At 49.6% G+C, this 27,386-nt stretch overlaps 2 protein-coding genes across 2 annotated transcripts in view; both read right to left on the bottom strand.

Annotated features, from left to right (window-relative positions):
• Nucleotides 1–6,981, bottom strand: part of CROCC (ciliary rootlet coiled-coil, rootletin) — an 83,302-nt gene extending 76,321 nt beyond the window's left edge. Inside the window, exon 1 of the mRNA XM_050931307.1 lies at nucleotides 6,763–6,981. The gene's annotated coding sequence lies outside the window, so the exon portion shown is untranslated. The remainder of the gene's footprint in view (nucleotides 1–6,762) is intronic.
• Nucleotides 6,982–9,351: 2,370 nt separating this feature from the next.
• Nucleotides 9,352–26,758, bottom strand: NECAP2 (NECAP endocytosis associated 2). The gene is made up of 8 exons (XM_050931274.1): nucleotides 26,630–26,758; nucleotides 22,516–22,616; nucleotides 21,139–21,243; nucleotides 18,892–18,973; nucleotides 16,346–16,454; nucleotides 15,294–15,471; nucleotides 12,162–12,246; nucleotides 9,352–10,902 (listed from the first exon to the last, which is right to left on the bottom strand). The coding sequence occupies exons 1-8, from the start codon at nucleotides 26,719–26,721 to the stop codon at nucleotides 10,854–10,856; spliced, it is 801 nt and encodes a 266-aa protein (XP_050787231.1). The 5' UTR covers nucleotides 26,722–26,758; the 3' UTR covers nucleotides 9,352–10,853.
• Between the last annotated feature and the right edge of the window lie 628 nt (nucleotides 26,759–27,386).

A 27,386-nucleotide genomic window follows, 5' to 3' on the forward strand; every position in this document is an offset into this window, starting at 1 on the left:
CAAACTGGGCAGAGCCCGGCCACCTCCGCATTACAGCTGTGCAGCTCTGGCACTGCACCTGGGACGCCGTAGCCTCGATGCCTCCCACATCAGTGGAAGGGGGGTTTCTGCAGCTGCAGTTAATCCACCTCTCCGAGAGCTGGTAGTTAAGCCGACTGAGGAATCCTTCCACTGACCTAGCTGCATCTACAGTGGGCATTAGGTCGACCTCACTACAGCGCGAAATTTTCCCCAGCCCTGAGCTACGTTACCTGGTCGATCTATTTGAAGATGTAGACCAGGCCTCAGTAAATCTAGGCCATGACGATGAAAAGGCTGATTTTCACTGGCCTCAATTCAACCATCCCTATTATTATATTCCAGTGGTGGCCAGACTGGGATCGGGGCCGTAGAGTACAGTGTACTGGACAAACAACGTAAAGTCCCTTCACCAATGAGCTTGCAGCGTAAGGCCCTGATCCTGCCCTAAAAAGCAGGCAACTGAGCCCTGGTGGCCACGCAGAACCATTCTGCAGCAGCTGGGTGGGCAAATTGCAAGATCAGGGCTCAGTTTCGGACAAGATGCAGCAAGTGCAAATGGCATACAGAGGGGGCTCATTTTACAAAGGGAAAACAATATTTCCCCCTAACTGCCACCCCTGCAGCATCACCTTGGACTCACAGTCAAGCTGGCCTCTCCTTCTCCGACATCACCAGGCATAGAGCTCCATCAGGCCATGTTCTGCCTTCCCCGCCGGCTGTGCCACGCCAACTGCTTTCAGTGGGGTTGTGCAGGTGGAACAGCAAACAACGCACAAGGAGTAAGTGTCCAGATCCCCCCTCTGCCAGCAGCCTTGGCTCCTACAGGGAAACAGGAGTTAGACCCTACGGGAGGGTCTAACGAGTGTGATGCTGGGATGCACCTGGGGCCAATCGGATCGGGGCCACTTCCCAGATTCAGATTCACTTTTTAGAGGAGACCCACATTGTAAACAAGGGTTGTGCTCTCAAGGAAACCAAACAAGACTTAAAGCCTCACCCAGAACAAGTACCCGTGCCACAGACCCAACCCTTCTGCTGGCTCGACCTCACCTCCTCTTCCCATAGGGGGCTTTGCCGCCATCCCTTGGGTTTACGGACAGCGCTGCTGACTATTCTCAACCCCTTACGCCCAGCCCTGCTGAGCTGAGGTGGACGTGCTCATGATACTGTGAGCTGACCTTGCAGGGCAGCACGGCAGGCCTGAACCAGGGTGATTCTGGATCTGGATCCTTCCCGTGCTGTGACATGTAGGATAGGGAGCCCCCCAGGTCCCTCCATCCCTGTCTGTTCTGAGTCACTCTTTGCAGGTCCCCCTCTGCCGGTAAGAAGCAGCACAACAATTCAGCGTCACCCAGATAAACAAACACAGCAGCAGCAGATGGCTCAGCAGCGAGATGCGTTTTACGCAGAACAGACATCATGAAAGGAGGGAGCAGGGGGATTAAGGCAGGAGGCTTGGGATCAGGCAGCCAAGAGCATCTGACGGGAACCGAGGAGGGTGCGGGGAAGGTCAGGGGAGCTGGAAGGTCAATGAGTCAGCGATGGGGAAGGAGACTGGGTTTTGGTAAACCTGGACCCTTTTTAGTCTTGATCCAGATCCCAGCAGTGCTTTGGCTGGGTGATTACTGTTCAGACTGTGCCAACGTAATCCCTCTGTGCAGGCCTCTCCTGCTTTCCGGTAACCAGAATAGTTCACGGCAGCAGTAACACGCCCCAAGAAGTATCATTAAACTGGATGCTCACAGGCCTCAGGTGTAAAGAGCCATAATGTGGGATAGCAGCAAGCTTTTGGGGGACTGTTCTTTGGTCTTGCACGTGTGCTCTTCAGCAGTGTATCCTAGGGGTTAGAGCAGTGTCCTAGGGCTTAGGAGACTTGGGATCTATTCCCAATTCTGCCACTGGTCAGCTGAGTGATCTTGAGCAAGTCATGTCCCTGCTCCATGCCTCAGTTTCCCCTTCTGTAACATGGGGCTAACAATACTGACTTTTTGCAAAGTGCTTCAAGATCTGCTGAGGAACAGCACTAGATAAGAGTTGGGATCAGCACCTAGCTCAGTGGCATGCTGATCCTTGCTTGGGATCCCACCAGGCTGCCAGAAGACATCACAGATAACAACGATGCCAGGTGTATGTTGCTGATTCTATGATTCAACCTTTCTCCTACAAGAGTCCATCACTGAATCTATTCTCCCGACCCTGTAATGGGAGGGGGAGACGGGTGAGCTGAGATCTTTTATTGGACCAGCTTCCGCGGGTGAAAGAGACGAGTGTTTGAGGCACACACAGTTCTTGAGCAGCATTTCTGCCCGGATGTGTGAGAGGCCTGGTGTGCCACTGAGACAGGCGGCGAGGTCATTAGTGCCCTGCCTGTCACACGGGTCCTTGTGTTCAGCACCAAAGCCCCCAGCCGTTGCAGAGTGTTGTATTTATGTGGTGTGGGGGAAGTGAGCTAGGGAGGAGCTGGCAGAGAGAAGGGGAAGGCGGTTACAGAGTTATAAGTGACGGGGCAAGCAGCTGCCCTCAGCAGAGGTCTGGTCCTGACCCTCCCCCTTCACAGTCAGAGGCCCAGGGCCTCCCACCAGAACCCCCCAGAGAGGGGGGAGACATGCTGCTGGACACCCCACACAAATGGGGTGCTCTGCCCTGCTGCCCCCACAATCCTCCTGGGGCAGGGCCTCCCCACATGCTCCATTAGTGGGGTCTCCCTCCTTCCATGTCTCACCCCACAGGGATGTCTGGGCCCCACCCCACTCCTGCATCTGCCCCCCAGTGCACTCCACATTCTCCCCTCCCAAAACTAAGGGGGTGAAGCCCCTGCCCCCAGGGTCTCCCAAAACCCCCAGGATGCTCCCAGTACAGGCCACTCTTGATTTCATGGGGTCTCGCCCCATACACCCATCCTCCTGGCTCTGTGCACCAGCGGTCCCTATACATGCATGGAGGACTTGGCCCCACTAAGCCGGTTCGGCCCTTTGGTACCACAGGGATTCATGCCCCATAAAAAAACCTACTGTAGGATGAAGCCAGTCTGTGCACTGGAATCCTCAACTGGGTCCAATCTACATGCACGGGGATCGGGGCCACCCTCCATCCACCAGCATCCCGGTTCAGCACTGGCTCCTGGCTCATCCAGAGTGCACCGAAAGCCCAATCCGGGCCTGGGTTTAACAGCAGAAGAACACATGCCATTATGAAATGGTTGCCATCTAACACGCATTTCACCAGGGCTACTGCTGGCTTCCTTTAGTAGCCTGCTTAGCCCCCCATCTGCACTAGTCAGTTTCACTTATTGGCTACCAGTCCCTCAGTATCTTCTGCTGTGTTTGGGATGCACACGCTTCAGGTTATTATGGATGATTTGTATCATCCTAATGCCTAGGAACCCCCGTCACGGACCAGAACCTCACGGCGCTAGGTGCTGTACAAAGTTTCTGCCTCGGAGAGCTGACAATCTAAGCATAAGCCAGTTACACACCCACCTTATAGCAGCTCCATCTAGTACTCCAGGGTACTTTCCATGTACTTACTTTTCTCAGCATTAAACACAGGATAACTTTGCAAGTACTCATGAAATCCAACACATTCTCACCAGATAACTTGATCGCTATAGTTTGAAAGGCCTCAGTAACTGGACTAGGCTATGGCTGGAGGTTGGGCGTGCATGTTGCATTGCAGTTTTAAAGCTGTTTAATCCTCCTGAGCTTGTAGCGACATATAAGTGAATGTCTTGTCTCCCACGCTTGGCAAACAGCTCCGAGCATCATGCACAAAGCAGATATTAGCAGCTGGAGGCTGCTGTTTCAAGACCCATTTGAAAAAGCCCTGGGCCATTCCTACTAAACTGGATCCTTCCCCTCGAAGGAGCCCAGGAGATCCCCGTTTGGTGAGATCGCTACAGCTGGTGGAGCTGTCAGTTACAAACAATGTGTTTTGAGGAACGTAGCCATTTTTTCAGCTTGTTACTTTTCTGTTCACATCACAACATTTACAAACGTATTTGCCATGCAAAGCTATTGAACCAATGGTTTTTACAAACACCTGGAAGCTACAGATGCTTTGGAGGAACGATTTGGTTGCTCATTTGACAGTCAGAATTGGCTATTTGAGCTGTACGATTGGTCAGCTAAGGCACATAGTAATTTCCGTCCCTCTGATTGGATGACAACTTTCATTTATCATCTACATTTCCCTTCCACTGACTCCAAACAAGTTTAGTTTCTTGATTAAAGGCATCTCAGTGACATGCCCTGAATTCAGAGCTCTCAAACATGTTACAGCAATAAAACTCTCCAGCAAGGTATTAAGATCTTGGACACAAACAGTGCTTTTCCTTTGTAGATCTCAAAGCACTTTACAAAGCAGGGTCAACGTGAGCATCACCTATATTATACATAGCGGGTAAGGAAAGCACAGAGAGGTGCAGAAACATGCCCACAGTTATATAGTCAGGCAGCGGCAGCTTGTTATAGAAATGTAAATGATCAGTGCTCACCCTAAATGATTTGAGAGAACTTAATATACAGGAATCATTTCACATGGTGCAAAAATGCAGCCAGCTCTGGGGTGGAATGTGGCAGATGTTTGACAGACCACATTAACACTATAAAACATAGGAAAGGAAATTTATAATGGTTTCCTCCCTGGAGTATTTAATGACACAGAATGTATTTAAAGGGACGCCAGCTTGAATTTTTTTTTTAAATTGACTAGCTTAAAAAAATAGGAAGCTCCTTATAGAGAAAAATCTGAAGGTTTTAATCTGTTTTCAGAAAAGTGCATCAGTGCCTTTTTCTACTCGTCAGCTGATTCTCTGTCCAGGAAGGGAGAACACCAACTCACCAAGGCCTGAAAATAACACTACTAATGATGCTCAGGCCCCACTCCTATCCCCTCCCCACTTCCCCATAACTGTCTGGTGACCTCTTCAGCAACAGCATGGAAGAGATGCAGAGCCCAGCTTTAACATAGGATCTGCAGAAGAGACCCCTAGCCCCACCACAAGCTCTCGTTGCTCCATGCCTGCCTCCTCTCTGGCTGCCACTGTTTCCAATCTCCCAGCGGGCAGGGGGGGGGAGGGTCCTAGGAAGTAAAGAAGGAGCTTCTCTTAGCCATTGCTCTGGCTCGAGGGAGGAAAAAAAGCAACTTCCTGCTGCCAAATTCAAACTGCAGCAGCTCTGGTGCCGTATTTCTTGGCCAACACCCAGCTGGTGAACCCCTTTCCCTGCTCCAAGCAGGTTACAGCCTAAATACATTTGTTCTAAATTAAGCCCTGGTCCTACAGTCCCAGAGCCACGGGCCAGGCCTTCTTGAAAGTTCATGGGGCTCCGCGCAGGCCTAAGGACCTGTGCTAGCGGGTACAATGCCACGATTTGGCAGCAGAAACCAAAAGTGCTATAAAAATGCTCAGCCCATGAGACAGGAAGTGAAACTAACGATTAATCAAACAGTGAAACGGGCTACGCATGAAGCACTGCCCCGAGAGAAATCTTGCAGCGCTGGCTCCAATCTTGCTCCCTTCTAGTCACCAGCTGTTACTTGAGAACAATACACGGCCCATTCTCAGACAAAACCAGGCCCAGGTTAACCGCATTAGAATTTGGCCAGGACATGAGGGCTAATGAGTGAAACTCTTGCCAGAAAAAGAAAATAGCGTCTCTGGCTTTTTAACAGCAGCATCTCACGTGGAAATCAGCCAAGCAGCCTACGTCTGGGTCAGCGGTAACTCAGAGGGAAGACCACCACCTAGAGAATTGCCGAGGTTGTGCCTTGAAGGTCTCTCAGCCAACGGTTGACCCAAGCCCAGCCCTGCTTTGAGAGATCGCACAGGATCCCAGCACAAGCTGGCATGGCTAAAGAGAGAGATCTATGCCCAGGGTGAACCACAGCTTATTGAGCCTGGGCTAGCAGACGACATAACCATTTGCCAATAGCAGTGCAACTAACAAGAGCTAGCGACTGTGAAAACGAAGGTGCATCGACTAAACTCACACAGGGGTCTATAACTCATCCCAGCCCCTGGTCTTACAAAATTCCTAGTGGCAGTCGTTTCAGCAGTGTGAAATTCTGTAGTGTCAATGCACCCTCTTAGTGCTGAACAAAGATTGATTTTGGTTCGGGATAAAACTGTATTTTAATTCCTTTGATTTTAGAAATTGCTGGAGGTGTTTGGTCAGGGATATATTTCTGTGCAACAGCCAAAAAGACACACACTAATAAAATCTTTGCTTTTGCTGAAAAGGCGTCAACTCTATGCCTCTTGCCTGGGCTACCAAGAACCCCAACCGTCACGTGGTACCACCACTGGACATTTGTACGTACTGTTCACACACATTGTCTCCTCTGGATTTCACAAAGGGAGATTGACACCCTGGTCAGTTTTCCATCTGCAGAGTTGGGTTAAATCCACTCTCCTCCCTAGCGTTGTTTACCTGGTGGGGTGACCCAGCAGACAACAGGCCAGTTGCCGTTAGCGAGGTCTGACCCTTGAGAAGTGTTAACAAGAAGACATCATATCAGCTCCAGCAGGAGGGGCAATGTTAAAACTTCCTAAGAAATCCCTCCACTGTCTCCAAAGCAACCACCGGTCAGAGCCCTTTCCCTGAGCACCTGTTCAGGAGGCGGAGGGAACCTGAGCTGGATTTAACCCCTCATTCACCAGGCGGCCCCTGCTCCCACCACAGCCAGAGAGCGCGATCAGCGTTAAACCTCACGTTCTCCTTCCACCTTCATGCCCGCACTCACCTGCAGTGATCTCCGTTAGGTTGCTCTGGGGCTTGCGGGCGTGTTGGTGACTCTCCCAGGGCTGGTTACTATAGAGCTCAGCACCTGCTGCCAGTGTTGCGTGACGTTCAGGTTAGGTCTCTTTTCTTGGACAAGGTCACTGCCTGCTCCTGCATGGTCACACTAAACCCTCGAATTCCTCCTGGTAACCAGGTACCAGGAGCCCAGCCGCCCACACCGTAACTTAGCCTGTCATCCTAGGTGCTGCCCTCCTTAAGCTCATTAGCTGCTAGGGGTTATAACTCCACAGGGCGGCTGGTAAACAAAACCCGTCTGCCCAATCAGCCACACGTTGCTATAGCAGTCAGGTTTTTCCAGGACTTGCCAGTTTCTGTTCAGAAATTTTGATTTCGCGTGAAGGGTTCCTCTCTCCGCAGATGCCTTCAGTGAACTGGCCAGTGCTACAGATTAACCACGACCATGATCATGAACACGTCAGTAACGGTGCAGGATGCTAGCTGCTGTCATTGATTTGATTTCTCAGGACACTGGCCCTACACCTCCATTCCTCAATCACTGTTCTTTGGCCCTGGTCCACCCAGACCCTTTCCCTGTGCCAAGGATTCAAACCCATCCTTAAGACTCACAAGTGACAATTTTTTAAATCCCAAACTTCTAGCTGGGGGAGGGGGAGGGAAATGACACCTGCCAAGTGTGACCACTTAGTGTCTAGGACTAAAAGATAATTCTCCACCCTTCCCCCAGTGCCCTCGATGCAGAGATGGCAATTTCCTGCAACACCTTTGGGAGATCTCACTGTATGTTTATGCATCACTATGGGCCAGAGATTGTCAGGAATTCCACGGGTGACAGTAACCATGGCTCCCCAAGGACAAGGAACAGTGTGTGTGTGGGGGGGGGGATGATTGTCAGGTTGTAACACCTCCAGAAAGGCACCATTTCCTGCGGAGGCTCACTTGAACTCAGGCAAACTGGATTCTCCCAAGTCCAGCAGACAGAGAGAGGACTTGGGGATAAATAGCTTGCATTTAATCTGCCTCAGGGCCCTTTTTCTGATCCAGCCAACAGACAGGACCTTCTCACCCAGGGGAGGGCCCCACTCCTCTGTGGAGAGGTGGAAGGACTGACATGGACCAGAGTCCTTTTGTAGGCAGAGGGTGATTTCTGGTAAGCTTATTAGCATGCACATCGATTCTTTTATTTTTAGTTTTCTCTGTCATGCTTTTACCTTAAGAATAAAGGTGCTTGCTTAGAAAAAACCAATTACCCTGTTCATAATCTTCAAAGAGAAAGCAAAGCAGAGATACTGGGCTGTAAGAACTCTGTCCTGCTGGGTATCTCACTGCAGGCAGGGAACTGCAGCGTCCAGAAAGACCTCTTGTCAGGAGGGAGATACGGGTCTCTGGCCAAGCTTGAGGGGCCCCAAACCCTTAAAGGGCCACACCATATGATGAGGAGGGATGACCAGTGGGAGGTACTGGCCTTAAAGGGAAGAGTACCCCTGCCACCTGGCCCACACACAGTTCACAGGTAAGAATCTCCAGGATCAAGGCCTTGGACTGTAAGCTCTTCAGGGCAGAGACTGTCTATTTGTACTGTGAAGCCCTCAGCAGTCTTGAACACTGGGTAAAAAATTGCTTTCACTTCTGGTGCAAAAGAGGGACAAGCCTAGAGACACTGCATGTGGGCTAAGACTCACTGGTATAATGTGTCTCTAATAATCCAGCTGGATATCCCAGGGCTCCAGGATTCTCCCAGCCCTTCTCCCTTGCTCAACATTAGAAAGTGGCCTCTCTCTTCCTGCTTTATTAGCCAGTTAATACAGGAGCAGATTAGCAGCAAAAGGAGATCATGACGGGGTAAGCAGATGTGGCAGAGGATTTGCTTGTCCAATCAGTCCCGACCAGCGTTCCTCACACACGCGCTCTCTCAAAGCCCACTGAACACAAAGGGAGACTTTCCACTGGCTTCAGCTCAGGCCCTTAGGAGGCTCTGATCTCTCCCCAGCAGGAGGCGCCAGCCAGATGACACATGTTTTCCAAAGTTCCCATCTGCGCAGGAGTCTCGCTTCTGCTCTTAGCTCCTTGGTAAAAGACAGGTGGCACTGCCCTCACTCTTAGGGGGGGGTTTGACACTTGAGGGCAATGGAAGCAGGGTCGGGTATAAGCCAGATCTACACTACTGGTTGTCACATGCTGCCTCGTAAATGCTACACTCTGAACAGTCCACCCAATTCATTCTTCTCACCACCATAGGAGAACACCTTGCCAGCCATCACTCCAGCTGTTCAACAGACCCCATCCACCACGTCAGGTTATTTGTACCCTTCCGTCCACTTGGGTGCTGTGTGGTCGTGCTAGATGTTAAGGTCATTGTTATTAAGCACCTTTCTACTGTGCCTTCCCCCCATGCCCTCAGACTTTTGGCAACTGCCTTGGTATTTCAGTGCATATACTTCTGGTGCCCAGCTGTGCCCTTCTTCATATCAGGAAGAAGACAGATGATAAATCAGGGAATCATCTCCTACAATCACAGCAGAGCCTATCTAATCCAGGTCAGGTAACTCTGGAAAACAAACAGGAATCATACTTACCCTCAAAACAATTTATTGTTAATTAAATGTTACATTTCCCACTTGTTTTTCCTAGGTGCTCTTCCAGTGGCTCAAAGGCAAAATTAAACACATTCTCAGGATTTCTTTTTTTTAAATATCAGAAATCAAATCCTCATTATCCAGTTTGAAATAATAATAAAAGACAGACAGACCAAGTTGGAACACTTACAAAAATAGCAGGACTTCATACTGTTAAAGGCCTTCACCTTGAAATAAATAGATAAGAAAATATTTTTTTAAAAGAGAAATTTTAAGCCCAGCTCCATAAAAAAGGCAACCAAAGCTCTGTCCTTCATTGCATCTAGCTATGTCAGAGACTTAGTCTCAAAGCATGAAAACTTATAAGGAATTTCAGAGTTTTGCTCAGATATAGCTAATTATATCAGAGTAGTCCAATTAATAGCCTTCCCCATCAGTTACCTATTGTAGTTAATCTAAGTGCTCAGAAGTTCTCAGGCTGGTTGTTAGCACCTTTCAAAGAGGCACGTCTCAGCGACAGGGCAGAACTTCAGAAGACATGCAACAATCTGCTGTTGAAAAGTCTTGGCAGGGACGACACTAGAACAATTCTTGGCAGCACTAAAGGTCTTGCTGCCTCGATATCAGTCCCACTGTCCTTCCCACTGCCAGACGAGGAGTATTTCTTCCACCAACCACCCCAACAACAAACTATTCAAGGTGAGAAGTGCCCCTGGCATCCAGCTAAGGCATCTCATGGCAGTACCCAGCTGCCGTGGCAGGGGGAGCCGGTTGTTAACCCTGCAGATCCCTTGCCGCACGTGCTTGCATTGTATGTGTCATTCCACATCTATTGCAGAGCCCATTAGCACATCAGACAGCAAATGCTAACAAGATTGAATCCAAATTGGAGTCTTCTGATACTGCTCTTCGCTCCCTTCTCACCACAAGCTCTTTAATAAAGCACTTGTTTGTCGAAGGGGACCGGGTTGAGTTACTGTCTTTGGCTATCCTCAGTTACGTTAGTCAACAGGCTGCAAATAAGGAGAGGGAGGAAAAAGCGATACGCAAAAGCATCCTTGTTGGAAATATGTAAACACCACAGTGTGCTGGTTTGGAAAACGGGGGGACAATCGCTCCCCCTCCTCCAGGGTTATAGTCCTCTATGGTTTGCTGTGATCTCAGAGCAGAATTAAGAGCCCTAGCCGCTGGGGCTGCTGGTTTCTGTTGAGAGTTCAGAGTTTAAGGCATCACTCTCCCACACTCCCCAGCGCTGGGGCACTTATTTCCACACTGCAGTCACAGGGCACTTTTTGGTTTTTGCATAGCTCTCGCCCCTTTCTTGTAATGCCCAAGAAAGCTACAAAGGCTGCAACCAGTCATGGACTGGGATCTCCTGAAGTGGCCTGTTAGCTCAGAGTGTAGGGTGCAGGGGGGCTTCCCCCAGGCTTTGGTCCACAGTGAAGAGAAGAGGTTCCTTCCCCAGCATCCACACAGGAAAGCAGATGGGATGTCTGGTTTAGAACTGAACCCAGCCTGGGCTCTGCTGATTCTGGGTAGATGCAGACCTGGAAGGAAACAAAACCATTCTTTGAGACGCTGAAGGCGGTTTGGGCTAAGGCTGCGGGCTGCCTCTGGAAGGGCTGGTTACTTTGTGAATGCTGGCCAAGCTGCCACATATTGCAGAGATCAAAACCAAAACCCCTCTTAGTGTCGGTCTTCACTGCGGAGTTAACTTAGGCTCCCCTATCCCCCTCCCACCCAAGTCTGTTGGGGCTTTAAACCTGGGCTAGCTGGCCTGGCTGCGGGACAGAGTTAGAGCTTGGGGGCTGCTTTCTCTCGGGGCTGAGAACCCTCCCGCTCTGCAGTAAGAATGCAGGCTAAAATCATGTTGACAGTCCTCCAGCGCCTTCCCATGATTCTCCTGGGTGCTCAGAAGGACAGACAAGTTCACCCACAATTCACTGGGGAAGAATCATAGAGAAGCTCAGCAAAAAATGATGGACTGTGTCTCCCAGAAGTCTTAGCAACACACCCAGGGGCGCATAGCACTAGTGAGGACACAGTAACTGGACGGGCTGCTCACACCCAGGCTCCGCTAACTCACTACCAGTCACCCAGGCTAACTGCAGCCAAGACAGACCCTTAGTTCACACACACACGCTTTACCTTCACTGCTTTGAAAGGGGGGTTGTACAGTGAGAAAGGTGCAGCAGTTATGGAGACAAGGCACTTTGTGTGCTTCCCGGAGGTAGCAAGACAAGGTCAACACTGTCCCCCACACCCAGTGTTGACCTCACTTAGTTTACCTTGCAGTAGACCAACAGTGCCCTGTCTCCTCCTGTTCTCCCAACAGGATGGCTGCGCGGGGTAGTTATCCTAGGGTAAACCCACCTTTTCTTGCTAGTGAAGACAAGCCTGTGGTTGAGATGCCCCGGGGGCCTGCTTGAGCTGTTAATGGCTCGCTAACAGTAACCATTTGAACAGGCTGCAGTGACAGACAATAGGGAAGTTAGCGGACAATAAAGAACACCAACAAATACAGGAGCACTCAGTCCTGTTTCTACCATGAATGTCCACATTAACTCACCCTTCACCTAGCTGGCAGTTTAAACAAAGGGGTCGAGGACAGCCATCCCTTCTCACTCGAGAACGGAGACGTGCACCAGGAGCATCCCGGAGGATGCCTGTGTTGCCACTGGCAAGGCTGAACTATCCAGTGGTGATGGGGATTTGCTCTCCAGGACTCCCAATACAATGTAACCGTTCCCACCCAGCCAGCCACCCCTCAGCTACACACCACACTGAACAGCAGGAATGGCCTCACCCTGACGCTTTGGCAAAGTCTCCCCAGATATCGGCGCTGGCAGCTGTGGTGGCACCACCGGGCTGTGGCCAAGACAAAGAGACATCTGCCGGCAACCAGGAAATTCAAAGGAAGGAAAAGAAAAAAGAAAGTTCAGATTTCACCCCCATCAGTTATTTCCCACCAACCCCAGTTCCTTATGGCCCCAGGCAGGCACCACATCTTTGCCAATAAAACCAATACAAGACAGATGGAAACCTAGCTATGTCCACCTAGCTCCTCTCACTGGCTTACCTACGTTGGTTTTTTAGCCAACTAGTCGAACTGGTGCAACTTCTGGCTTGAGCTGCTTCTTCGAGATCTCTACGGCAGACCAAGCAGCAGCACCAGTGGCCTCGGAAGGCGGAGACTGATGGCATTAGCCAAAGCCAAACCTAATGTGGCCAGTTATATTTACAGCCTGGTTCCATGCTGAAAAGTGACACTACACATGGCACCAATGAGAGGTCACAATTTTTGTCTCTGTCTAGAGATACAATAGACATTCCCAGCCTCACAGGCCTCCCACAATGCATCTGCCAGGCTGAACTCTTACATTCACAGACGCAAAGTGCTGTCAGAACAAACCAGAATTCTGATCACCCAGACACCTGGGTTCTACTCCTATTTCTACTTCCCCTACAGACTAGGGACCGAGTGGCTAGGCAGCAGTTCTGCAGAAAAGGACCTAGGGGTTACAGTGGATGAGAAGCTGGATATGAGTCAACAGTGTGTCCTTGTTGCCAAGAAGGCTAATGGCATTTTGGGCTGTATAAGTAGGGGCACTGCCAGCAGATTGAGGGATGTGATCATTCCCCTCTATTCGACTTTGGTAAGGCCTCATCTGGAGTACTGTGTCCAGTTTTGGGCCCCACACCACAAGAAGGATGTGGAAAAATTGGAAAGAGTCCAACGGAGGGCAACAAAAATGACTGGGGGCTGGAGCACATGACTTATGAGGAGAGGCTGAAGGAACTGGGATTGTTTAGTCTGCAGAAGAGAAGAATGAGGGGGGATTTGATAGCTGCTTTCAACTACCGGAAAGGGGGTTCCAAAGAGGACGGATCTAGACTGTTCTCAGTGGTAGCAAATGACAGAACAAGGAATAATGGTCTCAAGTTGCAGTGGGGGAGGTTTAGGTTGGATATTAGGAAAAATTTTCACTCAGAGTGGTGAAGCACTGGAATGGGTTACCAAGGGAGATGGTAGAATCTCCTTCCTTAGAGGTTTTCAAGGTCAGGCTTGACAAAGCCCTGGCTGGGATGATTTAGTTGGAATTGGTCCTGCTTTGAGCAGGGAGTTGGACTAGATACCTCCTGAGGTCCCTTCCAACCCTGATATTCTTTGATTCTATGATTCTGCTACTCAGGGCTCTGGAGTGGAGCATGGACCAGTAGATTTTTGCCCAGAGCTGGAGTGGAGCCAGAGCAGAGCAATTCAGAAATGTGATTGCTCCAAATCCCTTTTGATACAAGCCTGCTGGTTGACCTTGGGCAAGTCACCACTGTGTGCCTCAGTTTCCCCATCTGTAAAGTGGGGAGGATACTGACCTCAAAGCACTTCACAAAGATCTATTGATTAAAAAGCACTAATTAGGGGCAAGGGATTATTAATAAAAGGTTTTCCACAGTTAAAAAAAAGTGATCACAAGATCTTGGCACTGGCACAAAAATAATCCTGGGGTCCAGCACAAGGTTAGTGCTCCACAGAAGAGACAGGAGAAGTGAAATTAACATGTTGTCCAGCGTCACTGAACTTTGTCTCCCAGGATTGCTTCGGAAACACAGCTGCGTAAACTCAAGTGACCATATTGATCCTACCTGAGCAATTCCCTTGGAAGTAAGATTTAACTAGCTCCTTCGCTGGATGGCGGATGGTACCATGGGGGCATAAACAGGTGGTCTCTTAAGAGACCAGAGACAAGTCCACCATCTCAAGGTATGTGCAGGAGCTCCCAAGGGAAGCAATGTTTATAAGCCATGCAGATGCAAGCCCGGAGGAGGTGATAACGATCAGAAACCACATGATAATGCCACACGTTTGTTACACTATGACTGGCCAGGACAGAAACCTCTGTTAGCTCCTATGCTGATGCTTTAGCCTCCCTTTTGTCACTGTGCTAAATGCAGGCTGCAATGTCTCAGGGAAAGAGGAAGTTTTATGTTAACTTCTGCCATGACAGGACTGGGCCTGCCTAGCCTATGTAGTTGCCATTCACCAGTTAACCACCAGTGTGATTGCTGGGTGATGAGGATTCAAGTAGTTTGATTGTATCAGATCTATTACCTGAGCTAGTTAGTCATGTCAGTTCCCTTCAAACATCCTCTCTCAAGTCTGCTTAGATCTAGCTGCATAGCTGGCCAACTTCTCAGCTGCTGCTGAGCCCTGCTAAAGAGTCCTCAGAAGGGTTTTCAGCTGCCCGTCCCTTACAAGACTGCAGTGATCAATGCATGTGTCACATGGCACCATACTACTGCAATTCACATCATGTGGGGTTGGTGCAGGGAGATATCTGGACACTGCAGCAGGTGAGTACCTCACCATTTAAACAGAATCAAAAACTCGTGAACACATTACACCAGGCCCTTGCGTTGGCTGTGGGTTGAATTCTAGGATTAGTTCAAGACCTTTCTTCTCATTTTCAAAGCTCGGATGGCCCAGGGCTGAGTTACTTGAGGGCCAGTCTTCTCTCTATGTTCCCCACCATGTGCTACACTCATTTGGGATGCTGCAGCTGACAGAGGCCAGGTTGAATCCTGTTAGACTGGGGAAAGGTGTAGGAGCCAGTGAGTTCTGCAATCATGGAACAAACTTGCCAGACTGATCCTGAATCTTGTCATGTTCACAGCTCACCACAAGGCACCTGTCTAAACAAGGATCCCCCTAAACAGCGTAGAAACAATCTCCAAACTGGAAGGAATCAGCCCGTCAGTGAAAGGAACTGGCTTAAAAGAAAAGATGCGTCTTTCCTAGAGGTAATTTTGATCTCTCTCACACTGTGCTGAGAAGTGCCACAGACATGCTCCCAGATACCAGGGTAATGGGCAGCACATAAGCAGCATTGGCAGGTATAAATAGACCTAAAGAAAATGAAGCTCGCCCATGAACACAGACCTGTGCTAGCACCACTTGTTGGCTGGGAATCCACAGGGCATGATGGAAGCGGCTCCCCTGGAGGAGGGATCAGAGCAGGAGATCTCCCTGCAGGAGGCGGGGGGAGCAGGCTGAGGCCCCCAGGCCCTGCTGGGCGCGGTTTGCTGTTCCCAGCTGCTCCTTCTTTTTTCTTCATGTTCTAAAGGGAAATTAAAAATACACGATTTGTAACATCAACGTCACTGCAGCTGTTGTGAGCCTCAGACGGTGCTCCGGCACAACTGTCTCCAGTTGTTGTTGCTCATGGGAAGCCTCTTACGCCCACTGATTCTTTTATGCTGCTGAGCACAACAGAGAGTCTAGGGGCGGGGCAGGAGAGAGGTTGCTTCCCTTTGAAGTCCCACTGCCATCTTGGCCATCACCAGGGACCTCCAGTGCCAAATGCAAGAGCCTGTACAGCTTGAGCTAGAGACTAGTTCTGTAGTTAGGAGGGGTCACAGATTCCCATCCTCTGTGGATCGGGCAGAGGGGGACAACTCCCCCCTCCTCCCCCACTGATGTATTACACTAACATTCCTCCAGCAACCCGATTTCCAGTGCTTTCCCGCTGCAGCCCAGGCAGACAGTGGGGAGGGAGGAAGGGAGAAGAGCTGCAGGCTTTGGCTACCTCCACTAGCTAAAGCAGGTCATTTTTTGCCCATTACTAAAACTGAATTTAGCAGAAGAGAACAAGGAGATGGTCTGGAAACATTCCCCACACGTCGTCTTTTTTAAACCCATCTAACATGTTGGTGTGACTGGGCACAGGGTTACTGGAATTTTAGCAAAACCCCGTCACACTGCTACGACCTCATCAAAATTGCAACCAGTATCTGGCTTTGGCAGAGCCAGACTGATCATTCTTAGAGGGCTGGTACCAGGAAAGTTAGCCTTACACACCTGTAAAGCTGAGCTTCCCCGTGTCTCAAACAAACTCTACAATCAAACTCCATATGGCAAGATGAGCGCTGGGATTGCCTCGAAGGAGGGTGCTGGGGGAGTTTTACTTGGTGGAAGCAAGAAAAGCACCTCACCGCAATGTTCAGTTTGATGGTCTGTCCCTCCTTGAAGCCCAGGTCTAGCTTGGGTCCCTGATCCGGGTTCTGGGCTTGTTTTGCAAGCTCGCTCTGCTGTTTAACCCACCTGTGCAGGGAAAACGAGAGGGGTAAAATGAGGACAGAGCCCATACGAGAGCTGCTCATGGCGCTGCTACAAGGAATGCAGCCCGTTCAAAACCCATATTGGAAACAAGCTGCATTTCTCACATTGGCGGCACAGTCTTAACAATGAATTTTTAAAATCCAATCTGGGTTTTTTTTGCATTTCTCTGGGCCCCGACAGTTAAAATCAGTGAAGCCAGTTTCACTTTGGGCCTTCAATTAGAGCTGGGCAAAATTTTTACTATTTGCCAAATAATGCATTTTGGGGCACCAAAGCTACTGGTCAAATTCAGCAAAGAGTTTCTGCCAACAAACATCCTGGAAACGTCCAAACAATTTGTTTAGAAAAAAATCAAAAACATATGGTTTCAAAACTGTTGCTGTGAATAGACAGTCGAACAGTATTGCTTCTGCCTGACAGAAACTTTTTTCAGTTTTTTGTTTCAATGAGAAACCATAAACATTCATTTTTGGTTTGAAATTATTCAGTCAGCTCTGCTGTTAATACTGCATTGGTTGGAAAGCACACTCTACAGGGGAACGCTTATTTGCTCAAAACCAGCCTACTTATGCTGTGTATTTTTCACCAGGTATTATAACAGCTTATTTTTATAAAATTCTCAGTTGGGCTGTGATGCTGGCAGACCAGGTGCCAGCTCACCCGTATGTTAGTATTGTTCAGGAGAGGTGTTAGACATGTAAGAATGTGTTGAGAAGCTATGGGATGCTCGTAAATTGCTGCATGCATTAATTTAACTTGTCACGTCTGTATCCCATGCTATAAGAAGATATGGAAGGTTTGCTTTATAACTGTAAAAATGACTGCTCCGAACTTGTGAATCCAGCCTAGGGGACTGGTCCACCGCTCATCGAGAAGGACTATCAAAACTAAATGGACCACTGTGGAACATCACGATACAAAGACTTGGTAAATGGCCCCCTCACGCCCATGAAGGTGCTATGCACAAGCAAACCCAGCCCATCACCTTGAAAGTTGGAAGAAGGGGATAAAACAGGGACACAAGAAAATATTCTGACTCCCACAGGGCTGGAGGTGGGGCCCAGAAGCAGAGATTCCCAGGATCAACCTGGTGAGCCCTAAAAGACATTCAGTGCTGATAGATTATTACAACTCTGTCACCTTTTGGAACCACAGAACGACTCCTTTGTGTAAAATATGTTGTAAACAACTCATTTCTTTTTCCGAGTTAATAAATCCCCAGTTTACTATAAGATTGGCTACAAGTGTCGGTTAGGGTGTGAGATCTCAAGTACAAACTGACCTCGGGTAAGTGACTGGTCTCTTGGGACTGGAAGCAACTTGAATCTTTTTGTGAGCGTTGGTGTATGGCAACCAGCTGTCACTAAGTCCAGCTTGCCTGGGTGGCAAGATAGACTGTCGTGACCAAGAGGGCTGTCTGTGACTCCATGGTAAGACTGTTATTGTGCGTCAGGAGTTCACATTTGTTACTGGCTTGGTGAAATCTAACTACAGAACACGCCACCAGCTTGGGGTCTCTGCCTTGTGTTTTGAGAGTCTGCCCTGAAGTAGGCACTCTCAGCCGTGCCAGGAGCCATTTTGAGTTGTCCCTTTAAACAAATCTACTTGCGTGGATTCCTGAAAGCAGCTCAGTGGATACCCAAGGTAACGGGCAGGGAAGAAAGTGTGCAGAAAACCAGCAGGCTGTTTTAAGGGACTATGTGACCAAGTTCATTTTTAAAGCCTGCCCCAGTGCAGCAGTGGCTCTTTCAATATGCTTATGTGGCCTGAGGACTAGCCAGCTGCAGTTACACGCAGGGAAGCAGCGCAGAGAAAGCTATTCCTGCTAGTCAAAGTGACAGCAGCCCAACCGAATCAGCCAGCATGTCCGATGCCTGGAAGGGACAGTTGCTCAGTCACTTTCTCACTGCTCTGCTAACCTGACAGGCCCGCAGTGCAGGGAGGAGCAAATGACCTCCCTGGGCTAGTGCACAGCCTCATTCTCTGCTAGTGGGTAGAACTATATTCAAGCCTCTCAGAGGTGGTCGCTCACCCCTTCATCTGGCCACAGGACGAGAATAAAAATGGCAACCAGCACTTTGGAGGAAGGAGACAAAGGGGAAACAGCAGCCAGGGAGGCACCCATGGGGACTGGCACGTGAAGGCCCAGCAGGGATAAGTCTCACCTCCTCTATGGGGAGCTTGGGAAATTTTGGCAAGACAAAGATGTTCCACATTTGTTTCTCTGTATAAAGAAAGGAACTAAACCGGCTCAACAGGACCCGTCTGCCACATAACACTCCCCTGACCCTGCTTCCCCTCCTTAGTGAGTCGAGAGCGAACAGCTTACAACCCCAGCAATTTCGGGGAACACCGCCAACTGTGCGAATGCCACAGAAATGGCCCAGCCCAGAAAGCAAAGGAAGAGAAGAAAACTCACTTAAAGTGGTCTTGAATGGCTACATTGAAGTCAAAAGCGTCCCCTCGGTCTACAAATCCAACTCCGATAAATGCACGGCGCCCTGGGAAACAAACGAGAGCGAATGCCAGGTTCAATAATAAATTAACAACCCTCCACAAGTGAAGAGCAGACATTGGCTCTCCCTGCATTGTGGTTTCACATTTCATAGCCCTGCCATTCTCTTAGGACTCAGGAGAGCATATTTAATCACTGAATTCGATTTCTCGTCCCAGCCTCTGCCTTGCTCAGCCGACCAGCCGGGGGCAACTGTTTCTCCTCTACAGGGTAGCTGGATCAAAGGGACCATCTATCCAACAGCGCTGACCTATGTTTCCAATTTATCCCAAACGAAGACCCAAAAGCTGGCTTTCAGGTTGGAGTTTTCCAGCATCAGGAGTGTCCCAAGATCACATGGGCTAAAGGCTAGCTTTCCCCCTCCAAGGGTTAAAGAGGTGGGAGAAGGGAAGCAGAGACAGTATTAGATATCCGACGTGAACGCTCCACCACAAGAAGATACTGTTCAATGACATCTAGCCGCACCTCAGCATCCTCCCTGGCCTTTGCCATTGGGTTTGTTCTGTGTGCATACCTCACCCTGCACAATGGGGGCCCAGGTCTATACAAGTAAATCAGAGTTCCTAGTAAATGCCTTTCTTTGGGTGCCCTGCGACACCCAGTTTGCAGCCCCACTTAAGAGCCACTCAGAACCCGCGACATTTACCCTAACTCCAGGTTTGAACACTCTCTCATCATTTGGTTCCTTTATGGTTAAAGTGAAGCCTATCCCCTCAGCCCTGAGAATATTGTTCAGCAGTTTAAATTTACCTTTCAGGACCTTCCACTGTTTGACACCCTTCTCCCCTATATTCTCTCTCACTCGCACATTTAAGAGAAAGCAGGTTCTCCTCCCACTGCAATAGCCAGCTCTCCACCCTGCACCACAACCAGCCTTTATTCAGGTCATAAAACATCTAGGCCTGGAATCTTGCAACCTTGAGATGGTTCTGTGAAACTCATTTAAAAAAAATTAAGTGGATTTAATATTGGCAAATGGTGTTAAATTGACAGCGCTGGAGACAGAGAGTTTGTTTATTCACAGAAATGATACAATATAGCTAGCACCAGTAGGTGCTTCCCTATCCTCTCCCACTTGCTTCTCACCCATGACCTGTGGCCTATTGTAGCCCTGGCCTCTTTGCTGAGAATGCCAATCAAGAATGCTTTTTGTATCATGGTGTCACTTCCTACTACGAACTGGACTATTGCCTGGTCTACACAAAGTCATCCCAGTTTAATTAAAGGTGCAATTTTAAACAGACTTCATTAAGCCAGCGTAACTGCATGTGAACTCTCTTATATTGGTCTTATATCAGTTTAGCTTCTGTTGGTAAATTTACACGCATAAACTAAACTGACATAACCAGTTTAAAACTAATATACATTTATCCACACAGGGGTTTGCACAGCTTAACTAAATTGTTTTTTTAACTGATTCAGTGTGAAAACTAGAATTGAGTGGAGGATAGAAATCCTACTTCACAAAGCATTGTGAAATCTGGCTTTGTTTTGAATTGAAACAAATCCCCAAAATTCATAAATTCTTTGAAAACGAAAGTTCTGTGAAAAAATTGTTTTGGATTGATCAAAACTATTTCAATTTTGATCTGTATTATAAATTATACATAATACAAAATTTTAAAAAAAATTCAAAATGAAAAGGAATTGCTAAACAAGAAAATGAAGTTTTTGGCCCCAAGGATGTGGAAATGAGACATTTTGACTCTGTCAGAACTTTTATTTTGTTTTTTCTCCAAAACTAAATTTTGGAAAAACTGACATGATTTCGAAAGTGTTTCAATTTTGATGGAACTGCAATTTCCGACATAACATGGTCCTATGAAAGTTTTTCAGATCAGCTTTAGTGTAGACAGAGAAGTCATTTCATGCACGAGGCTGAACCATAGTCTGACAGTAACAATTTCTGATCATTATTGACTTTAAGATGGATCTGGACTGAAAGGCTCCTGATCCCATTACCAATCTCTTGTGCAATCCACTGCCCTACACTTCTATGCTGCACTTTAGATGTAATGTACATTTATCTCTTTCAAATCAAGAACCCTTCACATCAGAATAATAATAATGGAAACCTTCTAAAGAAACGTATTCCCCAAGATCTGTATGCTTCAGTTTGCAGAAGAAAAGGGATCTGATCACCGCCCATACCACTTTCATCTTCAACCCGGATGACAAAATATCTGCTGGAATCTGTCACACCCTCTACAGCGATGCTAGGAAACTGGTCCACAGGTGCCTGGGCAAAAAGTTCTCCTAGAAACAAGAGTAGGAAACACACAATAGTTCAATACCCCAGTGTTCTCCCATTCTTCACCAGGATACAATACATACAGAGACAGCACTTTACACACAACGAATTAAGTGTGACGACACTCCTGAATGGTAGGTTTTATCCCCAGGATCTAAGGGATTCTCATTCTGGGTTCTAACAGTTAGACCACACTTCCTCTTTTAGACTGAGACCCCTTAATTCTTCCAGCTTTAGATAACAAGACTCTGACAGCTACTGACCCCGAATGAACACACTTCCTGGCTACTCTGCTGACCGTAAGAGCAATGCACTCCCACACAAGAAATCCTGGGAGAAAGAGGGGCCAAGGACATTGCAGCCACAGAGAGCCACAGGCAATTGGGGGTGGAGAGAGAGAGAGAGAACTGTTTATCTTCAGTGACCAACCCATTTCTGACCTGAACTTGGTGTGGGGAGAACAACAGGGCTCCCCAGGGAGCCACATGGAGTTCCCATCACCCAGAGTGAGGGCTGCAATGATGAAGGTTCCTGCCTGGGGAGATGGGAGAATTATAGTGAATACTCCAGCCTAGCAGAAGTGTATTTCCTAGGATGCACCACTCACACAGTGTCTGTACATCTGCTTGTGAACACAAAAGCACCACATCATTAAGCCACGGTAGCTACACCTAACGTTCTGCTGTAACATCCACTACCCAGGAAGGACTAGCAGCCTGGGAGGAGAATTACTGGGCTGGGGCTAGAGATGGAAAGTTCTTTTCTGTGGACTTCACAGGTTGGAGCCAGACAAGTTTTCCCACTTGTTGACCTGCAGCTTTTTATCAAGAGCACAGACCCGACTCATTTCACAACGCAGATACTTCCTTCTCCCCGGCCTCTTTATTAGCTTCCAAGGCACTTTTCAGCCCCCACATGAAGTCATTCTGTCACATGGGGAAGATGGCAGCTCCAATCCTGTTACTGAAGCGAGTTTTTCTCCAAGGCACCCATTGCGGGGACATCCAAGCAATGCACAAGATGAAGGAGTGTAAAAGCCCACAGCAAAGCTGCATGGCAAGTGGCAACCCTCTCCAAAGAATTACAGGACAGGGAAAGGAAGCAGTCTCCTGAGCAGGCAGCCTCTCTGGTTTTAGCACCACTCCAGCTTGTAAAAACACCCCAGTACCCAGTTTCCAATTAACGTCACCCTACATCTGGGATCTTTCAGGAAGGAAACGGAGGGGAGAAAACCTAGGTGTAAAGCACATGAATGCTGTATATGGCTTTTCCTTTACCTGAATTCTTATCCTCCAGTTTAATGAAAGCCATCTTCCCCTTGGACGTTATCCGCAGCCTGCCACTCCATGATGGCTGATCCAGCTGCCACTCTGCAGCTCTGTCGGAGAAAAAGACTTAACGTCAGAAAAGTCACTCAAATCTTCGGCTTCAAAAGTCCCTCTATTATCACTCTTTGTATTGCAGCAGTGCCTAGGGCACCATAAAGGAATTTACTAGGCTACTATTATTAATTGCGCCATACTGCTGCATCGTAGCCCAGGTCAGGGATCGCTGCTCCCCCTGTGCTAGGCGCTGTACGTGCACAGAACAAAAAGAAAGCCTCTGCCCTAGAGCAGTAGGGACTCTACAGACCTACAAGAAGAGAAAAGTCCCTGCCCCAAAAAGCTTACATTATAAGGCCCTGATCTTGTACGTTGCTCCGCCCAGGCAGGCCCCTTCACCAGTCCAGAAGGCCATGGGGTTCTGCCCACAGGGAGCAGCTTGGAGGATCAACGATGACATGGTTACGGTAGGACATAACAGGCATATTAAACAAACAAATGGGGCGCAGAGCTCAGGAGCAGGATATAACTATGACTCAAGCAAATTACATTACATAATCCAGGCCAAGCACTGTCAGGTTAATACGTAGATTTGTTTTGGAAAGATCTTTTTGCATGTTTAACCTCCCTTCTTGGATTTTCTGCCCAATTCTCTCTGTCAGCTGAAATACCATTTGCACAGATGTTTGCTTTGGAAGACAGATGTGGTATTCATCGCCACCTAACGCCACCGTCCTCGGCTCAGCCATTTGCCTCAGCATGCCATGGCGTGGAATTGCAGGCCTGTCCTCCAAAGGAGGTTTTAATACAATTGAAAATGCAGGCCTTTGAAAGAAGCAGCTGCACAGTAGGGCCATGTCTACATCTAAAGTTTTGCAGCGCTGGTTGTTACAGCTGTATTAGTACAGCTGTATAGGGCCAGCGCTGCAGAGTGGCCACACTTACAGCAACCAGCGCTGCAAGTGGTGTTAGATGTGGCCACACTGCAGCGCTGTTGGGCGGCTTCAAGGGGGGTTCCGGGAACGCGAGAGCAAACCGGGAAAGGAGACCCGCTTCGCCGCGGTTTGCTCTCTCGTTCCCGGAGCCACCCAGCAAACCGCAGGGAAGGAGACCTGCTTGCTCTGGGCTCCGGGAACGAGAGAGCAAACCGGGAAAGGAGACCCGCTTCGCCGCGGTTTGCTCTCTCGTTCCCGGAGCCACCCAGCAAACCGCAGGGAAGGAGACCTGCTTGCTCTGGGCTCCGGGAACGCGAGAGCAAACCGGGAAAGGAGACCCGCTTCGCCGCGGTTTGCTCTCTCGTTCCCGGAGCCACCCAGCAAACCGCAGGGAAGGAGACCTGCTTGCTCTGGGCTCCGGGAACGAGAGAGCAAACCGGGAAAGGAGACCCGCTTCGCCGCGGTTTGCTCTCTCGTTCCCGGAGCCACCCAGCAAACCGCAGGGAAGGAGACCTGCTTGCTCTGGGCTCCGGGAACGCGAGAGCAAACCGGGAAAGGAGACCCGCTTCGCCGCGGTTTGCTCTCTCGTTCCCGGAGCCACCCAGCAAATCGCAGGGAAGGAGACCTGCTTGCTCGGGGCTCCGGGAACGAGAGAGCAAACCGGGAAAGGAGACCCGCTTCGCCGCGGTTTGCTCTCGCGTTCCCGGAGCCACCCAGCAAACCGCAGGGAAGGAGACCTGCTTGCTCTGGGCTCCGGGAACGAGAGAGCAAACCGGGAAAGGAGACCCGCTTCGCCGCGGTTTGCTCTCTCGTTCCCGGAGCCACCCAGCAAACCGCAGGGAAGGAGACCTGCTTGCTCTGGGCTCCGGGAACGAGAGAGCAAACCGGGAAAGGAGACCAGCTTGATTACCAGAGGCTTCCTCCTTCCACGGAGGTCAAGAAAAGCGCTGGTAAGTGTCTACATTGGATTACCAGCGCTGGATCACCAGCGCTGGATCCTCTACACCCGAGACAAAACGGGAGTACGGCCAGCGCTGCAAACAGGGAGTTGCAGCGCTGGTGGTGCCCTGCAGATGTGTACACCTTCAAAGTTGCAGCGCTGTAACTCCCTCACCAGCGCTGCAACTTTCTGATGTAGACAAGCCCTAGGATACTATCTGGGAGAAGGAAGCATTGTTTAGCAGTTAGAGCTGAGACTGGCAGGCAGGATTCGAGCTCTTCTCTTGGCTTTTTAACTGACACAGTGTGAAAGTTGGTGCATTTTACTTCATTGCTGAACCTCAACTTCCCCATCTGTAAATGGGGATCATTTTTTCACAGGAGTGCTTCTAAGGAGTTTTGAGCTTGTTGCATTGTATAAAAGATGCTACCAAAATACCTCATGTGACCACAATGAGGTTTTACATGACCTCCGCCAACGTAGCAGGTGAATCCCTGATAGAGTGAGCGAACACAGCCAGTTTGATGCACTGTTGCTGGGCCTTGTTAAACACACAATACAGATCTACTAGAACAGAGCTAAAGAGCCCATGCCTTTTTTTCCTTCAGGTTTGTTGTTTGCAATTGCTGTTGCAGTCTATAAACCAAGTCAAGACTGGATCTAAAATGATCACTTTAAGGAACTCACTATTTCTTTCCATCTCTAACTATTGGACTAAAAGACCTCGCATTCCACAAACTGAGAAGATGATGACCTCCTATAAAGTAAGTCAGCCCAAGAATCCCAGAAGGGCTGCAAGAAAACAGGGTGAGGGGTCAACATCCTGTAATGCAGTGGTTCTCAACCACCAGGGGTACATCAATTCCTCTATTTGTCCAGTTTTACAAGAGGCTATAACTAAATTTTCATATCGACAATGACTTGGTTATGCTGCTCTATACACAGAAATGTAAGTACAATAGTTATACTGTAATTTATTTTATAATTATATGGTAAAAAAAATGAGAAAGTCAGCAATTGTTCTGTAAATGGGTGCTATGACACTTGAGTATTTTTATGTCCGATTTTGTCAGCAAGTTGTTTTTAAGTGAGGTGAAACTTGGGGTGCACAAGACAAATCAGACTCCTGAAAGGGGTACAGTCGTCTGGAAAGACTGAGAGCCACTGCTATAATGCAATAAGCTTTCACTTCACTTTTCTTTGCTCTGTGTTTCAAACGCAGTTCTACACAGTGTGACAATCAGTTGTATTAACTGATGTTTTCCGCACTCTCCATGCTGCCTGTTTCAACTGCTATTCTCTCCCTACCTTGTTACCCATTTAAAAAAAAAATAATCATATTAAAACAGTCTCTGATGCTGTCTTGGGTAACGATTGCTGTACGTGTCTGACGCAGAATACACCGTACCACTAATGACAAAAATGCAGTCTACAACCCTGGGAAAAAGGAGATCCTTAGAAATTAACGTAGCTTGTAGAATGATTTTAATACTCAAAGCCTAATTGAGAGGCAGTGTATCTAATGGATAAACCACTAGACTAGGACTACCAAGATCTGGCTTGTACTCCTGCTTCTGCCACTGCCGGGCTGGCTGATCTTGGGCAAGTCCAGGGCAAACATGTTTGGCTGTTGTCCTTCCCTCCCCATGTCTCCCCACGCTCAACTGGGGTCTCAGCTACCTCAGGGGTCAGCTCTGCATCTGCTTTCCCAGTAAGTGTAGGCCACGAGATTGCTGCCTTGGTCACAGCACCAGACTTCAGGGCAGTTATGTCTGAGCCAGTGTAACTCACATCTCCGGGGTGAAGATGGGTGGGGGCCATTCCCCACCTTGAGCCTCAGTTTTCACTCTCCCCTTCGGAGCAGAGCCTGTCTCCCTATGTACAGCGCCTGGCACGCTGGAAACCTGCTCTCGGCTGTGACCTCGAGGTGCCGCAGTTGCGAAACGAGCGGGGAGATAAATGCTCGTGATGGGGGGGGGCGACCCTGATCACGGAGAGCGGGAGGCTGGAGACGGGGCTGTGGAGAGAAGGGCCCGGCCCGGGCCCAGGCCCCACGGAGATTCCCAGCTGGAGCCGCGCGAGGATCCCCCCGGCCAGAGACAGGCGGGTCCCGGGGGGCTCAGTGGATCCCCGGTCCCGGGTCCGCCCCCGCCGCGATCCTGCCCCGGTGGGAGCCCGGAGGGGCCCGGCTCACCTGTACCCGCGGTTGGAGGCCCGCGGCGGCACCCGGTACACGTGCACCTCCGGTTTGACGCACAGCACCGACTCGTACTCGCTGTCCGCCATCTTCGGCGGGAAGGGACCGGAAATCCGGGCCCTTCGCTGCCCCGCCCACCCGGGGGAGAACTCTATGGCGGAGCCTGCAGGCTAGAGCGTCTCGGGGGAGCTCTTCCCTTTGGACTCTATGGCGGAGCCTGCAGGCTAGAGGTCCCGGAGGGGGAGGGGCTCTTCCCCTTGGACTCTATGGCAGCTCCTGCTGGCTAGAGCGTCCCGCAGGGAGAGGGGCTCTTCCCCTTGGACTCTATGGCGGAGCCTGCAGGCTAGAGCGTCTCGGGAGAGCTCTTCCCCTTGGACTCTATGGCCTAGCCTGCAGGCTAGAGCGTCTCGGGGGAGCTCTTCCCCTTGGACTCTATGGCGGAGCCTGCAGGCTAGAGCGTCTCGGGGGAGCTCTTCCCCTTGGGCTCTATGGCGGAGCCTGCAGGCTAGAGGTCCCGCAGGGGGAGGGGCTCTTCCCCTAGGACTCTATGGCAGCTCCTGCTGGCTAGAGCGTCCCGCAGGGGGAGGGGCTCTTCCCCTCGGACTCGATGGCAGAACCTACAGGCTAGAGCGTCCTATCCAGAAAAACGGTTTCTCCCCTCCCCCCCGTAGCAGACAGCCTGAAGCTAGAGTGCCCTCCTCCCTAAGCCCCCCCCCGGAGGTCTGAGGCTCTGGGGGGGCTGACAGGCCTTGGC

The sequence above is a fragment of the Gopherus flavomarginatus genome, chromosome 21 (genome assembly GCF_025201925.1).
Source record: "Gopherus flavomarginatus isolate rGopFla2 chromosome 21, rGopFla2.mat.asm, whole genome shotgun sequence".
Lineage (NCBI taxonomy): Eukaryota > Metazoa > Chordata > Testudines > Testudinidae > Gopherus > Gopherus flavomarginatus.